This window comes from Bolinopsis microptera, chromosome 5 (genome assembly GCF_026151205.1).
Source record: "Bolinopsis microptera isolate Bmic1 chromosome 5, MBARI_Bmic_1.0, whole genome shotgun sequence".
NCBI classification, from domain to species: Eukaryota; Metazoa; Ctenophora; class Tentaculata; order Lobata; family Bolinopsidae; genus Bolinopsis; species Bolinopsis microptera.
This window is the reverse complement of record NC_087076.1, coordinates 10,302,870-10,320,264: the sequence shown is the minus strand read 5'-3', so window position 1 is coordinate 10,320,264 and position 17,395 is coordinate 10,302,870. Positions and strand designations below refer to the sequence as shown.

General features: G+C 41.2%; 1 protein-coding gene across 4 annotated transcripts in view; it reads right to left on the bottom strand.

Moving 5' to 3' along the window:
• Window positions 1–1,922: 1,922 nt before the first annotated feature.
• The window catches only part of LOC134815579 (uncharacterized), an 86,844-nt gene continuing 71,371 nt past the window's right edge, over window positions 1,923–17,395 (bottom strand). For all 4 annotated transcript variants that reach the window (XM_063824120.1, XM_063824122.1, XM_063824118.1 and 1 more), the window contains 7 exons: window positions 7,153–7,211; window positions 5,555–6,995; window positions 5,322–5,377; window positions 4,986–5,195; window positions 4,597–4,767; window positions 3,101–3,252; window positions 1,923–2,866 (listed from right to left, as the gene is read on the bottom strand). In XM_063824120.1, coding sequence (XP_063680190.1) covers window positions 2,710–2,866; window positions 3,101–3,252; window positions 4,597–4,767; window positions 4,986–5,195; window positions 5,322–5,377; window positions 5,555–6,995; window positions 7,153–7,211 — 2,246 coding nt within the window. In that variant the 3' untranslated portion in view covers window positions 1,923–2,709. The remainder of the gene's footprint in view (window positions 2,867–3,100; window positions 3,253–4,596; window positions 4,768–4,985; window positions 5,196–5,321; window positions 5,378–5,554; window positions 6,996–7,152; window positions 7,212–17,395) is intronic.

Genomic DNA, 17,395 nt, shown 5'->3' with positions numbered 1-17,395 from the left:
CCTAGTGCAAGTGCCTACCTGGCTTTGTGCCTACCTGGTGTTTTGTCTTTTTTTTGTTTTCCTGCCTACCTGGCTTCGTGCCTACCTGGCTACCTGGCTACCCTCCTGCCTACCTGGCTTCGTGCCTACCTGGTGTTTTTGTTTTTCTTTTGTTTTCCAGCCAACCTGGCTTCTTGCTTATTTGGTTACCCTCCTGCCTACCTGGCTTCGTGCCTACCTGTTGTCGTTTTCTTTCTTTCTTTTGTCTTCCTGTCTACCTGGTCTTTATTCTGATAAGGCTACAAGGGATGATTCGAAATTAGTATTGGCAGTTTAAATATATATATTACTTAAATATATATATTACTTTGGACGCCATGGCATCTCTTTTCACGAAATTTTTGATGAGCAAGATATTCGAAGCTTCACTTTTCAGTGTTCAGTAGAACGAAATCTCCTAGCAAAACTTTTTGTACACCTTAACGAAAATTTGGAATGATCCAATCCCTTGACCCTTATGTATTCGAAATATGTGATGCTAATGAAGATTTCTTCCAAAAATTCAGACTTATCAGTTATCAGCCTCGTCAGGTGTTATTAAATCCAACCTTATATCAAAAAGCACTTTCTATCACTCCAAAATCGAAATGACCCTATAATACTTGGTTGTTACGTTACTAATTTATATTATATCTCAAATTCTACATCCGGTACAGCTCTGCACACATAATATCTCTCTGCCATAAAACATGGCTAACCTTTCAAACTATCATTTAAAACTTAACAACCTTAACTAAAACTCAACTGGGCTCTTCTGTGTCACCAAACTATAAAACCAATAAGGCAATAAGTAATTTTATATTATTGTATTTTTCTATATTTTTATAATAAGTGTACTGACGTAGTGGATGGTTAAGGGGGTTTCAAGCATGCACAGGTCACTCTCAAATCCAAAAATATGCAGTGGCCTTCGGCACTTGAAACCTCCTCAAAGTCAAACATCCCCTGATTTATATATTATAATATTGTTTGATTGTGCCGTAAAAATAATTATTTGTTTTATTTTGTAAATTGTTAATAATGTAAATATAATGCAAATGGCATAAATGCTTTAATGGACTAATATAATCCGGCGCGCGCTATACTAGTACTACTTTGAGTTTGATTCGTAGCACTTGCCTCAATGCCTCGGGTATAAATATTTCAAAAAGAAAGTGGCGCGCGCTACTAGACTTCGAAGAAATTTAGACAAGTATCATTCGTCAAGCTGAATTGTCCTCTGGCACTGGCAATCTAAAATAGAAACTGCGGAACTGCAGTATATGGTTTACTTTTTATAAGTATACTAGAAAGCCCGTGGTAACAGGGACGAAGCTAGTACTAGTAGTATTCTTTGAAAGAAAGTTTTAATCGCATCAAAAAATATCCATCTCAACCGAAGTAGATACAGCCGATTTAAATATAAAACACTTAAAACACAACGTAATTACCACAAAACCGATCAAAATGACGTTAAAACAATCTTCGCACGTGCATGTGTGCATTAAAACACCGTTGTTATGGAAGTTTTTGGTTGTTACCTAAATTCCTATTTTTCATCTAATTTGCACGTGGGCGGTCGTACATACATACATACAACAAAAACAATTCTTTGAATTATAGTAGAGATGGCGAATTAACATTTGTAATTGTATCGCCGTGGCTATACTATAGCCTATAGTGATAGTAGTATAGCCACGGCGATACAATTACAAATGTAATACCAGATACCTTTTGTTGTTCTTAATTCTAAGGACTCATTACCATCAGTTTTGTACTCATTAAAGTTATACTTTTACTTTTAGCAGTCCTCAAGAACAGACGGGCAGTTAATATAAGGCATAAAGGTGAATTCCAACACGGGCTATTCTATAGTTCGTAGTTGTAGAAATAATACATCTTCGTACTTGTTTTCCGAATACATAAACAATTTACACTGCAATGTGAAACGTTACATATCGCACTCTTTGCAAAACATGAACAATTTTTGGAAAAATAAAAACTTAAAAGCATAGGATATAATGATCAATATTCAACATGAAATCTTTTCAAACTTCCAGGGTCAGACGTGCATACGACTTTAAAATGCTTAAATGTATTTACAAATGTCTGAGAAACGGTGGATTTTTTAGTTTTACAGATAGCAGGACCGGTGCACTGTGAAAAGCACACCATAATAATGTAAACCCAGGACCCCAGACCAAATAAACAAAAATCACTGCAACGATCGAAAATTCTAGAACGATCGAAGTATCTTATCCCTCAAAGTCTGAGACGAGTGAAGCGGTTTTACTAAGCCTAAATAATAATGCGGATGTTAGGACTTCTCACTCAAAGCGGAAATCTTAATTGCCCAGCTTTTTGTTGAACCTTGTAAAACCAAGTCGTCAAAATAGCGATCAAATGGATAAATACATACAATAAATTTTATTTTAAAACGCGAAGAATTTTAATTAAAAACAATACAAAATACAAAAAGACCCTGTCAAAAGGATGCAGCTATAACGAGTTTCGACAGTTGTGTCAGTTCATAAAGATATTGTCTGATAGTCCATCTTCTCCTTCCTCTCTCTCTCCTGGGGACAGCACGACGCATTGTTTCTATCTCTCAACATGGAGGCAAGACGTCATGAAGACGTCACGTGGGTCTATGACGTCACGCGAGCTAACGCGCGGAGGGTCACGCGCCGATCACACGCGAGTCTGGGGATTTTCTGACTTTTCTTCCGTGATACTGTCGGTGTTGGTGTTGAGGGTTCGCTTGGGACGGTAGCGCGCCCGTTGGGATGAGGACATGGACTGGTCCGACATCAGGGCTGCTTTCAGAACTTTGAATTCTTCATCTAACCTGGTGATTTGTTTTATTAGATCACAATATTACATTAATAATTAAGAGCAGGAAAGGAAATTATCTCACAAAAATTTAAAACAGCATTTTTAATTCAACAGAACTTATAAATCGTCGGCACAAAGTTTTTATAGGGTAATTCTAAAAGCCGTTCCTAACGAAAACACCCAAACACAGATCTACATAGTACAGAACTACACAGATCTACACAGCTCAGCACAGATCTCAACTTACCTAGATATGACAGAGCCCTGTTCCTCCACCTTTTCCTTGAGTTCGGCGTTCTCCCGTTTCAGCTCCTCCATCTCGGCACTCTTCTTCCGACTCTTTTGCAGGACCCACAGAAGGGCGTCTCTCATATTCATCAGCGCGTGAGAGTTGTTTGGCTGAAAGGATTGTATTGTTAGATGGTCGAAATATAATATGTTATGTAGTGCTTTGTAACTACAAGTCTTAGATGTGGCAAAGTTTTTGATTTATTGTGTCAAACAGTTTTGGTCATATTAGAACGATTAAGTTTTAAAGGTCTCATTGTCCTAGCGGTTTTGCTCGACTAATATCCATTGTTGTGTTTCAATTGTGTCTTTATAATAGTGACCAAAGTGCGGCTCGGGTCACACGGCGAGCTACAGAATATTTAGAGAGCTGTGATCTAGTGAACAGTTAGGGCCGTTTTTAACTGCATATTTCACATTCCAACCACCAGCTTCTTCAGAAAATTCAGAGAATTTCAAGAAGCATGCTATATTGTCATGCCAACCGAGGCGTGGTAAACGGTAGATACACACGTGTAATAAACGTACAGTTGGTTTTATTTCAGAATAAAGTGCAACTCTTAAAATATTCCGGAAAATTTCCCACCAACCTAGCCCAGTATGACAATATGTACCGGGATATTTCACCAGTCACTTCTAATAACATTCCCACACCGATGGGGCCAAAAATAGTTTCTATGGCATCTGCAGAACGAGAATCTATACCATGATTTAATCTGTCCCCCTAACTTCAATGATATTAAATCAATAGCAAGTTTGTTTGTTGCGCTAAATTTTCCTCCTAACCCATACCGGGCGCCACGGCCAGTGGCTACCCGGAGCTCAACTGTAATTGATGTAAATATCGACAATGAGCCGATACTTTGATGGGTACTCCGTGCCCAATGGCTTAGCTGGGAAACCTTTACTCGCAAACTAGCACAAAATTTGGTCCAATTACAGACATGTGTGCAGGAAACATATTGAGTCACACACCATCTTGCAGCCGGGGAGAGGAAGCTGCGGCTGCCAACATTTTCTATACCTACATATTTTGAATGGTAGCCGGTAGCGTTACACTCACTTGCATTATTACACTCAGGACAATTCAGAGGGAAAACGAGAAATGGTGAGTATAAAAGAGCTGAGGTGGACATTTTGTGTGACCCACGTCCCACAAATAAAGGAAACTTCTAAGCCGCGGCCCAGAAAGATTAATAATGCAATGTAATTGACACGGATATGTCGCATATTCACACAGTTGGAGTAAGTATTGATGTCTGAGCTTTACTCTGGCCCGAGGGGCGCTAATTTTAATAGATTACTTAGCTACATTCTCATGAGCTCGAATCAGTCTAGCTTTGGGAGCTTTGGTCTTATTCTTAATCGAGCAAGTTTGGAAACGAGGCCGGCAAATAAACATAGTACTAGCTATCAATTTATTTCCAAACTTCAAATCACTTGAACTGTTCTCACCTGATGATGGACGTGTAGAGAATGATCATCTGGAGCGTACCCAGAATCACTGCTCTTCTGTCTGACAGGGTTGTCCTGCAGTGTCTGGTTGGCGGGTAGGGTCTGGTTTATGGCCTGGTTCAGCTCCTCCTTTGACAGACAGGTCGTGTGACGTCGGTTTTCTTCCACTCGCTTCAGGGAAGGGCTGGTTAGTTTTTGTACAAGGTGAAACATGCCCGAGAAAAGAGGCAAGAGTAGAAGTGGAGTTGAAGTGAATATAAACTGGAGGAATCGTACGAGAAATATAGGAAATATGCGTGTGATCCTGAATAATCTTACAGCGACTCCTAAGTCCTAATACGTGCTCACTTTAAAGCTATCACATACGCCTTATCAAAACATTGACTGACCTGTTTCTCAGCTAAGTGAAGGCTGACCGCCCGTCGTGCAGCGGCTCCGGACTTCGGGGTCTGTCGCGGCAAGGGTCGGTTAAACGCGTTCTTGGAAGATGGACCCGCGGTGGGTTTTCGAACCCTGGTTCCCCCGGTGTTCATACTCCTCAGAACGGTCATTAATCGCTCTATATCATCGTCGTCGTAATCAAGAGTTGGATCTTCTTGCTGTAGGGAGGGGTGGGTTACATCAGCTTTAATAAGATCTAAAGAGAACACAGTGTAACAAGTTCAATTAGTAGTGGACCGGAGGTATGGAATAAAATATTTCGGTAATAAGCCCGTTTGACTTACCAAGTAATCATCGTGATGCTCCTCGATATCTTCCAACGCTAAATGTCGGGTCGAATCTGAAAAAAATATGAAATTCAAGATCTGGACTCCTTAATCGAATAATCAATAATTTAATGTAATAGAACTCAAAACTTCTTTTGCGAGGGAGATGCAAAGAAAACACCCTGATTACTCGGGGACAAAAGATCAAACAAAAAAACAAGATCTTAACTGCCGAATAAAAACAAACATACCAGGAGTAGTTATGCTGGAAGTTTCCGCGGATACCATCAGATCGGTCACACTATCACTATCAAACGAGACGGAAGGGTCCCGCTCGCTCGCCGCAATATCGATATCACTCTCCTCGGAGTCGTCGTATCGCTCGTCTGAGCTGAGACCGTTAGAAACCGTCTGATCAACATCGTCCTCGTCAGCCAGCGTCGTGGCCTCTGTTAAAAGCCTCATCCAGGTATCCTTTTTGTCCGCCGTGTCCGCGGAAAATCGATACAAAGTGGGACTGATTTTTGTTATTGATTCTTGAGGAGAATCTGGTTTTCTCCCAGAGTTACTGATCAACATGAAACCTAGTTTTTCTAAACTGTCATTTTTGACGAGGCAGCTCTTGACCTTGATAGCCGGGCACTGCGTGTCGTCGAAATTAAGAATGAGTTTATTGTCTTTTTCCTTGAGCAAAAGAATATAGTCACTGAAAAGGAAGAGCTGGTGGCGGTGCTTAGTGTCCTTGCTACCAGTCTTGGTTGAATGAAGTGTCACTTGATCACGGTGTATAAGTCTCCGTTTATCTGAAGTTAGATCAAATCGTTTCAATTCTCTACTACATCGACCCTTCACTTCGAACCTATCATTACACATTTTAAGCTCAGTTCGCTCATTTTCGCGTCTCACACAATTGTCAATATAGTGGAGAGCTTCTTCAATTACTGATATGGCCTCACTGAGGCTATTATAATCGGGATGGGAAACGGGGGTATGTTTGAAGAGATTCTTCAGCAGTGGGGGGTATTTGGTTAATCTGGTTGTCACAGCCAGTAAGAAATCTGCATAGGTCCTTCGCTTGCATACCTTTTTTGATTCAAGGCTATCCATCAGCGATTTAAAAGCTTTATCCTTGCTTTTTTCACGATAATATTTGACAGCAATGAGCTGTTTAGCACCTAATCGAGCATACGCACCTCTGATACAACGTCCGGCTTCAGTATTACAACTAAAGTTATCGATGAGGATGCTGCCGATGTTATGTCTGGAATGTGGGGAATCTATTTCTTCCTCCATGTGCTCCTTCAACTGGGTGTACAACTTACTACACGAATCTAACAAGTCATCCAGAGCAGGGAACAACTGGTCACACTCCGGCTCGTTTATGAACCTCTTCTCTTGAAGCTTGTACTTGAATATCCTGATCAGGATCTTCAGATCCCTGATGTGGTTCTTCTCAGTGTTGATCAGCTCGAAGATGCCGTGGAGACGTTCCTCGTCGTCCTTGTTCATGAGGATCCGGACATCAGAGTTAACACTGTCCCTCCAGCTCTCCGAGTCGGAATCGTCTGAGAAGTAGTCCTCGTCCGACTCGACAGGGGAGGAGGGTCGGAGGAAGATGTGGCTGTCTGTAACACTCACTCGACGGTGTAGTGTTTGTTCAGTGTCACGTGAGTGCTGACGTTTTGGAACTCCCTGGAGGTGGTTGCATGTGTTACAGGTGTGCGGGAAGTAAGATTAGGGCAGTTCAAGTTACAGATTCTGACATTCAGCAAAGCAAATAGGTTTAAAACTGATGAAGATAAGAGCCATTACAATGGTACGTTTGGTACGTTGATATTGTGGTACTTACATTTTGATGGCTAATGTCTCGTACTTCGTGGTTTGAAGGTCTCTTGTTCAATAGAGCAACTGAAATGGAATAAAATTTAGAAAATGTGTACAAAAAGGGTTAAGATCTGAAAACAGTATTTTAGATGCGATCAGATATTACCGAATCATAAACTTAGACAACAACATGACAACTTTACCACAGGTTACAAACAAACAGACGGTTTAAAGATTGTAGGGGGGGGGGGGGGGGATTATGACTGATCGATGATCGATGAGTCCTATGAGCATGCGCATTTATACGTGTGTGATTATCCAGTTTTAAAATTTCTTCCAAATCTCTTCCGAACTTACATATATTTCTATGAGTCTGATCAGGAGGGCGCTCTCCTTTCCACAAATGTACTTCATTAAACATGATTAAATCTAATAAGTGATATGATGAGTAAAACTGCAATGTAACAAAGCAAAAACACGATGTCAATATACCAGGTTAACGACCAAAATCAGAGAGACCAAAATCAGAGAGAAAAAAGCACAAATGTAGAACACTACACAAATAAACTGCACAAAACAGTACTAAACTGTAATCTCATTTATCATACGCCGAACAAGCATGCGTATAATATACGAGCCCTTTGTAACAGTTTGTGGCAATCAAGCAAAGGATAATCTCTATCTCAACTTCACATAGACTGCATCTTCTCTGAGAGAGCTGCTGTTAAAACACTCCTCCTTCTAAAACTGTCCTCCTTTTAACAAAACACAGCGGGGCACGTGAACGCAAAGTCGACAGTGGCGCGCCACGTTACAACATGTCGACTGTGTGAGCTGTGTTAAAATACCAGTGTAGAGAAAGTATGCATGTGTTCAGATAACATTTCTACAGAGTTTTCCTCAGAGGGGGAGGGACGGCAGAGTTTAAATGAGGTTGCAAGTGTGTAGGATGTTTGTCAAGGGGACGTGTCGTGCCGTGCGTGGGCTCACTGTACCAGCTCCCACTGAGAGTAGTCTCATACTGTTATTAGTAATAACAGTAATAATATTACTACATTTGAACAACCTCGAGCTCATGTAGTGACCATATACAGTCATCACGTGACTGAATACACTGATGACTGCCAAGTATGGAGAAGACGTGATAGGCACGAGCACTGATGAGCAGTTAGGAGGTAGATCACCTACTGGAACTTCCTACTGGGTGTAGACACGCTACTGGCACAGTGCACTTTGAGGGTGGAAGCCGGGAATCATGAGGAAAACCTGCTGATGTGGCTTTAAGACTCGGAGATTCTGAGTATGACCGTATTTGGGCATACACGTGACACAAGTGTCTGACATTCCGAGGTAGCAGACTGTGGGTAAGAAGGAAGCGACGGGTACGATAACCAGTACCTGAACGGAGAATCTAGACCAAATCAACAAGTTACGGATACAACAATCATTAGTAAACGCAGCTGATCTGGGAACAATAACTGCTCTAACTTGAAACCCAGCTACGAGCGGGAGATGATACTCAATTAAACAGAGGATATAACTCGGAACTAATGGAAATACACACGCCCTCATTTCAACCCGTACCAGGTACCAGAGTCCCTTCCCACAGCTATTAACTCAAGATAATGAGGTATAAGACAGTGTGTACTATAAGTTATACCCTTTCCGAACAGCACTTAACACCATATATTCAATCCGGAAACTAGTAACTGTGTTGTGAGCAAGAAGCGCCGCCCTGCCGTATAAACTTGCTGGGTTGAGAGTCTCAACACTAGAAGTGCAGCCCACTCTCAGTCTCAACTTGAGACTGAGAGTGTGTTCTAATGAGAGATCAGAAAGAAGGCCGAGTTTTGAGGTGACTCGTCGAAAGACTACAACTCAGTTGAGATTGTCAACTGCTAATGGAAATACGAACTGTGGTTATTATTGAGTGGAGTTAAGAGCTTTAGAGTGCACAGAGTTCTATCGGAGTCAGATTGACAGGATAAGTGGTGGGTAGTTCGTTGGATTTGGAGCAATCATGACTTCTGATAAAACCAGTTTCTGAGAACCATGACAATCTACAGGACCATAAAAGGTGTTCCTAATAGTAATAAAAGGTGCTAAAACTATTTGCGGCTGGCAACCAAATACATCAGTATATACTTAGCCATTAAAGGTATCAATTAGAAGACATCACAGCAATTTACGGGGCCAAAACCATTACCAATACCACTTACCAGCCCTGGCCTTTTGGCAAGCGTACAAACTCAAGCGAGTGAAACTATAGGAGAATCTAACGAGTATATGTTAGACGGAGGTGTTTTGACTGGATAGAAATCGTGGAAAGATAGAGTCGATTAATTCCAGACAAATCATACCAGCAGCTCCAGTCCACCAAGACGAAAATTAATTCGAGCTAATTGAATTATGTGCTAAATTTTCACGACGAATACTACTTGCACAAGTCTTGCAAATATTTACAACAATAAACTGGACCAGCAAATTACTTTCCATAACAAGATATTAATAAGACAAGCAACAGAGCAGCAGCAGCTCCTCAAGCCAGACAGAGAGAGAGAGAGAGAGGTAGCCGAGTTATTATCAGCCGGATATTACCAGGTTGCAAGTAGCCATCAGTAGCCATCAGTAGCCATCTCTCTCTCTCCGACCACTCACTCTCAACACAATCAGACAGTTGGAAATGTCTGGTCATGTGACCCGCTCTCTGAGACTCAACTCGGGGAGGTACCAGAGAGAGAGAGAGAGAGAGAGAGAGAGAGAGAGGGGGAAATGGTCGAGTTATAAAATGAGAGCAGAGGATACAGCTGTAAAAGTATGATTTTTATTAAAGAATCGTTTTTATGGAGTTAAAATTCTAGTTTACAGAGGTGGTGGTGACAGGTTTTTAGAGCGCTCCTGACAGGTGGAGAGAGAATATTGCAATATCAGTCGGGACGGTACCCTGATGGTACTGAGATGGTACTCTCAACTGGTTATTGAGCAGAGGAAGGAGATGAGCTGATCGGCGGAGTCATGTGGTCGAGAATGCTGGAGCAAGCAACAAGGCCTTTATATAGGGGCCTATCGTCTATCGCTTATCGATTAAGTTCAAATTATGACGCAAGAAAATGGCATAGCAATGAAACACAACACTGCAAAACATACTACTGCTGCGTATCTGTTGCAACAATTTGCAGATCGCAAGCAACGATTCCGAGCTATTACTTCATTCAGACTAAGGTTGTGCAATAATATGCAGTAACACTAGTGCAGGCTTATCGCAATGTACTAACAAGTATTGTTACTCAGTATCAAACTTCTGATTATATCTTATCTACAAACTATGTACTTATACACAACGTATTAAGAAAGAGAAATTTGCAACCAAAGCTAAAACACCAAAACATAGACTAAAGCGTTGAGAAGCATCTAAAACCCAAGACCAGGAAACGAGGATATGTAGCAGGAAACAAATTAAATTCCGTGCAGAAAATACAGGACTCCCTGCGTCTCTTCGATAGGGTGGGAACTACTAAGTGACAAGGAAATGCGTGCTGGGATACATGTCCATATTTGATGGAGGTCGCATACCATGTGCGTATTAAAGTGCCGCACGACGCGGACAAGTGACGAAAGCAACAGCTGCACTGCACTGCACTGCACTGAGCAGGCATATATGGGTATGCAGTACTATAACGGGACATTTCACACATCCTCCGGCTGCTACATAAAACTGATACTCCTGCCCGGAAGAGAAGGAAGGAATAGAAGGAATTTTTTCTCCTTTTTTCTCCGGCCCTACCATCCGGTATAAGTACAGTTAATTTTAGAGGGATGATTTAATATTCCAGCAACAAAGCTAACTATATCAAGGCTTCCGATAAATACGTGTGTATCGACTTTTGATATGGGAAACGCAGTGAAGTGCAGGATTTCCTTGGACTAACGAGGTGAAAATATTGCAAAAAAAACGTAAACATCATCAAGCAGTAATTCCTTGATAAGAGCCATATATTTTGGTGATTTAATCACTAAACAGGCCTTACTCACCAGTTGACCTGATGTCACTAAACGATTTCGATCGTTTGTCTTTTTCCAGTTTCTTGAACGAAAACTTCCTGCTGTCCCCAGTTGAAGATTGTCTAAAAGCAGGTCGTCTCTGTCGACTCAGAGCCCGGAACACCGTAGATTGCTCCTTATCGAAATATAGCAAAGGTCTGGGATCCAAAGCTGCCATGTTAACCTGGTATCGTCTCATTAACGGATCCGTCATGGTCTAAACAACTCCTACTAACAAGCGGCAGAAAACAATAAAAATAACGTACTAAGCTGACCAGTATGTGTGCAGCGTGTGGATGGTTACTACGGAGCTACGGAGAGTGGCGGAGAATGAGAGAAGCCGTGTCCAGTGGGAGAAAACGCAATTAGCAAGATGACGCAGCACACTTATAACGGTTAGCAGTGTGCTGCTGCTGGGTGGTGGTGTGTGAGTTAATAATAACCGTCCTGGGTTGCTACTTCCTATCGTGGCCTGTTGTTTACATTGGTGGGAGTGTTTACATTCAACCCTACATTCCACCACATATAGTAGCAGGGGAGGAGGAGAGGGGGAGGCTGAACCAACTGATCGGAGGTGATTCTAGAAGGAGCTTGGAGAGGAGGTAGAAGGGGCTGTCTACTGGGCCGGTGTGGTAGATTACTGGTAAAAGGTAGGGCTTCTAATACGAGGTGTTACCAGCTCGACTGCAGATCACAGGCTTCACACCTCTCTCCAGAGATATATATCTCGTACTGACGTAAACTTTATTGGAGAACTTCAGGTAAAGTTCAAAATTCACTAGAGTCAGGGGTCTTGACTCTGGAACAAGGAACAGGACACTTCAACTTCAGGGTTAGATACTGGAGCTTGACGGGCAGATCTAGATACAGGAGGGCTGTATCCGGGAGAATCTGTAGAATAACTGGACAAGTTCATGATGAGGTGCTGGGAGGGGGAAGGTGCTGGAGGTGCTGCAAGTAGATATCACGTGCAGAAGAGGTACAGATTAGGAGGAGTAGCGGGCTCTCTCTCCATCACTCTCTCTATCTCTTAAACATGTTCCTTATTACTGAAACATCCTGACTGGGTCTCAACAATGCAGTTCAACTTAGCAGTTCTCGATATAGCATCACACAAACCGATTAAACTGGCTGCAGACTCCAATAATTCTACTGGAGTAGGCGCTATCTCAACCCGTTTAACTCCCGGAACTTGCACGGAACGGAAATCGAAAGTCTATATGAAATACTCTAGACACCTTTCAAGGAAATACGTCAAGAACCCTTTCATAAGTATTCTTTTGTAAATGTTTCTGTTCGTATCAAATCATAGACTCGAACATGGGAAGGGGCCACAGTTCTATACGAATTATGACTTTTCCTTTTCTTTGGAAAAGGATACACATGACCAGTATCCATGCCAATATTGGGTGTCATGAGTACGTTGTTTCAGAGCATCAGAGAGTGGCTAAACCAAGAGGAGAGAGAGGAAGCGTTTATACCGGAACTGGCTGCTTTCCAAAGGAAGTGGCTGCCCTCCATAACCAACAGCTCCCATTGGTTATAGAACAAGCAGCTGGCAGCCATCCAGAGATCAGGTCAAACCGCACACAGTATGTTTGATAGGCTATGTGTGAGTACACATACTTAGGACAATTATATCAGCTAACATATACTCATATAATATTATAAAGAAGATATAATATAACACATAATATTATCATATTTAGTGTGCCAGAAGAGCCGAGAGTCAACACCCTATAAAACAAAGTCCATACATGTCTAAAAATCTGATTATTAAGCTGCAGAGCTTCTCTGGGCTGCAGATCAAGAGCTACAAGTTAATGCAACTATAACAAAGCACAACCCAGGTGTGGGACCCAACCGTGAAATCCCTCCCCAGCAATAGCTGAACTGCTAAGGTTTACCGTTCAAATTAGCAGTGATTTAACCTGCACGCCCTACATGTTACACTGAGGGAATGTAGCACTTTGCGCGGCGGCACGTGAACGTTGAAAAGGGCCGTTGCGTAACAGCTCAGCGTAACCTAGCGTGGAATGTACGCGGCCCAAGCTAATTTTACCGTTACACGACCACAGTTGTAACACATATTCTGAGATCACCCAGAATTAGATGATGATCTCAAGGTATTCCGCCTCAAATTAGTAAGCAGATGCTTATCAATTGAGATTTGACGGCCGTGATTCGTGGAGCGTAAAATTCTTCTAAAATTAGATGCAAAATTTGTGACACACATAGATCAAAGAAGTAAGAACTCTAACCAGCTGTAAATTCGGCAATTTGGGAAACGTGGGGCGTCTAGCCGCACGGGCAAGGACACACAGACAATCATATCTCCGTTTGAGGGTTTTGTAGATAACAAGACGTGTTAATTTTACAGTACAATTTGCTGGATTTGACTGAAGAAAAACGCCCTCCCTCGTGCCTTAAATATGATTGGAGAGTATTTTATACGTTGATATATTCATCGATATATATATATATATGTTATGTAAAATTCTAAGAATGCTAACTTAACGAGGAATTTTACATTTCCGTGCCAGGCACAACAAATTGATCAAAGAGAGTCAGTTTGATAGGAAACATTTTAATGTGAAAATGACAGAGATTTTATTTGAGTGGCATGATAATCCGTAACGGATAACGTCTCATTTTATATGTGACATTTATGGAACTTCCTCCCGGGTGAAGATTGGCATATTCAGGGATATTAGACCATTGAAAAACCAATTCGATATATTGATAAGCGACTAAAAGTCCCCGAAAGGTGTCTGGCCAAAGTGGAGTACCAAACAGAGGTGAAGCTCTACATTAATATAATATATATTATATGGGTTATTATTATTGTATTACTAATATGGGTTATTAGTGGCGGTTAACTTTGCCTCACGTTGACGTATTCTAGAATGTAAATGATGGTGCAATGTCCCCCCCCCCTCCTGCTCCCTTTAACCCCGACACCTCTTTGTCCCTAATTAGCGAAAATACCCTCATTGTCCCAATGGCCAATTTTCAAGAAAATTTTCCAACCCCTAGTATGTTGTGAACCAAGATAAGCAACACATCGACAGTTTCAAGATTACCATTTAAACAAACCCAGTAAGAGATGAAAAACAAAAATAAAGAACTAAAATCATTTAACTCCTAAATTAGTAGTTTTCGGATTGAAAATGTAAAGATTTCATTGAAAATGTTTACCTGTACGGGCAACATTAGACGGCATGCTGGGGAGAGAGTACCTCCGACCCCTGATCTGTCCATTAGCTTGAGTCGGCATCCTTCTCAGAGAACGTACAGCAAATACGGCTCTCTCAAGGGTGGTACTAATATCTGGATAATATCCGCTGTGTGATCTTCAGGTCGGTAGTGTTGTGATCTGGTCTTTAGAGAGGGTGCAGTGTTGTTGTAGTTGGGTGGTTGGAGAGAAGGGGAGTTGCTGACATTTGGTTCTTCTCTTTTACTTATGTTAGGGCTAGTAGGGAGACATATAAGTAAGATAATATTTACTCTATTATCGAACTCAGTATAAAGGTACCAGAAGTGAGCATAATATCTCAGCTATCACCATAGTGTTGTCAGATGGTATTGGCCCTTAAATAAAAGTGCACCCTCTTCTAATTTTTTTCGGGTGCATTTGAAGTGGGTGCTAGAGCTTCATGTTGGATTCAGGAACCTATTTAATTTGGCAACACTATAGTCATCGCTATCAATAAAATAAGATTAAACGGTTATGGTATCGCGAATCAATAAAAACGGCTGATGAAGAGTTATTAGTTGACTAAATTGTAGTGTGCGAATAACCAAACCATCACGCATCAATTAAATTATACTTTCGTCAAGTATCCAGCTACGTCAAGAAAGTTCAACAGAACAGAAAAAACTGCCCTGCCTAAAGATTTAAAGCACAGCACGTATTGTAACGAGAGATCTAGAGAATGTAAGCTATAATATAGTCAAGAAACGTTCAAATTACGAGGAATTAGTTTAGGTAAGGCACGTACTCCGTGACTGTCTGACAGGCTGATGAAACCCGCTATATGAAAGTAAAGATATATCGTATTATATATTCTGAATAACTTAGAAGAGGAGGAAGCCTCATTTTTTGGAATATACGGCGAAAAATTGAAGGTTTGGCGCTTACTCCGAGTAGGAGAGTAATAATGACTTCGTTCGTGGGTCGAAAAAGCAGGAAAAAGTGGGATGTAAAGGGTTACAAGCACTCACTAAATGCTTTACGATAAATCTTACACCACCATTAACCGTGCGTGCACCAATGGGCACCCAGAATTACGTAAATCGGGATATAATTATGTGTAAATGCATAAAACATAAGGAATTTCAGGAATCTGAAAGAAAGCTGAATTAAACAACAAATTTAAAACGGAAGAGGGAACGGAAACCTTACCCCTGCCAGGACAATGTTTGATATAAATTAAAAATGCTTTATTTAAATTCCAGTCTCGGTGAGGAGAGAGAGTTTTAAGTTCTAGTGCAGGAAAATCTGTAAGAGATAGATAAAATAGAAACATAAAGTAGAAACATCATAGACGATAATTTAAATGAGAAAAACGAGAAGTAGCCAGTTTATAGAAGGATAGGTGATAAAAAGATAATGTTCCGCTGACAAGGAGCTACATGTGTCTGCTGGGAGGAGGAGGAGGGGATGGAGTGATTTAGATCGTGGGAAAAATAAGCCAACTAGAATGTTAAAATTTCATTTTAAACTTGAAACTAAAATCAAATTAAATATCAAATTATTATGAGCAGAACAGCATGGTTCAATAATGTTCACAACAACTCGTCAGACTCAGAGAGGCCCACAACTACTAAAGAGAAACTGAATCAATGGGGGAGTAAGTACCTTGACCAAGATTAGGAGTGATAATTTAATCCATCTGGCACAGCATGCGAGTAGGAGCAGCTGACTCAGTATGAGCAGATTAATGTGGTATTAATTCAGCGGTAATGCGGCAATAATACCACCTAATCATCAACTCACAAGTCAAACGGCCGGGGGAGGGTAAAACTAGCGAGGAGGGTTAAAATATCCAGTTAACATGTTAACTAGAGCGGAATGTTTACTACTATACAGGTCACAGGTCACATACTAGAAGTAGGTAAACAGGTAGCCCCGGATTAAGTGACGGAGAGAGGACCATGTTCGCTATATCCAGGTTCACTATTAGGTTCTGTTGTTTTCTGTTAGGTTCCCAATTAGGTTCCGTTAGGTTCTCTATTACTGCGTGGGAAGGTAACACTGTCGGTCCCTGGGACTAACACACAGTAACAGGCACAAAGGTTATCACAAACATGAGAACTGCAGGTACAACTACCTAGAAACGGGGAACTGCAGGTACAACTACCTAGAAACGGGGATTTCGGAAGAGCAGGTACAACTACTTAGAAACGGGGAACTGCAGGTACAACTACCTAGAAACGGGGATTTCGGAAGAGCAGGTACAAACTGCCCTAGTACTACTCGTACCCAATCTCCAAGCCTGGAATTGTTGATTGGCACAGTGGGTTCTGGACGGAGGAGTCTAAATTAGCGGGAACTTTATACTAGAACAGAGATCAGGGTGGGTTGAAAGTGCGCACTGTACAGTGGGAGGTGCAGTAAAGGCACGTGACGACACCACGTGACCTTGATAGGTTCACACGTGACCTCGATAGGTTCCAATGCTGGATTTAGAATCTAGAGGATACTCAAGATTATTATTAGAGTTGCAAAGGGAAACGAATAAATGTCATTTTTGACAACAACCGACTAATATCTGAGCTGAGATTCACCTGTACTGCATGAGTTAAAAAGTCAAAAAAGCCAACCAAGTCAAAGACGGAAAAACTATTTAGTACTTTGAATTTTTGCGTATCAAAAGAAATTCCTTGTAATTGAATCCAAGAGTAAATTGGGATAAAATTACAGCAGCAAGCTAAAGCAACTAGATGTCGTGGTACGACCCGGTACGTCCATGAAGATTTTAAGAAAGTCAGGACAAATTCAGCCCGTTTGCAGTCAATTTGGGCAGATATAAATAATAAAGGGCTTTCTGGTCGCCCCTGCACGATATAACCTTTGTGATTAAATTAACATGATAGTTGAGAGAGGTTTTTCAAAGAAGATTCAGAAATAATTCGGCCTACTTGCAATCAATTTGGCCCTATTAAAGAATTTCATGGGTCGTTTCGGCCGTTTTCTAAATCGTTTATAATAGCTAAATGACATT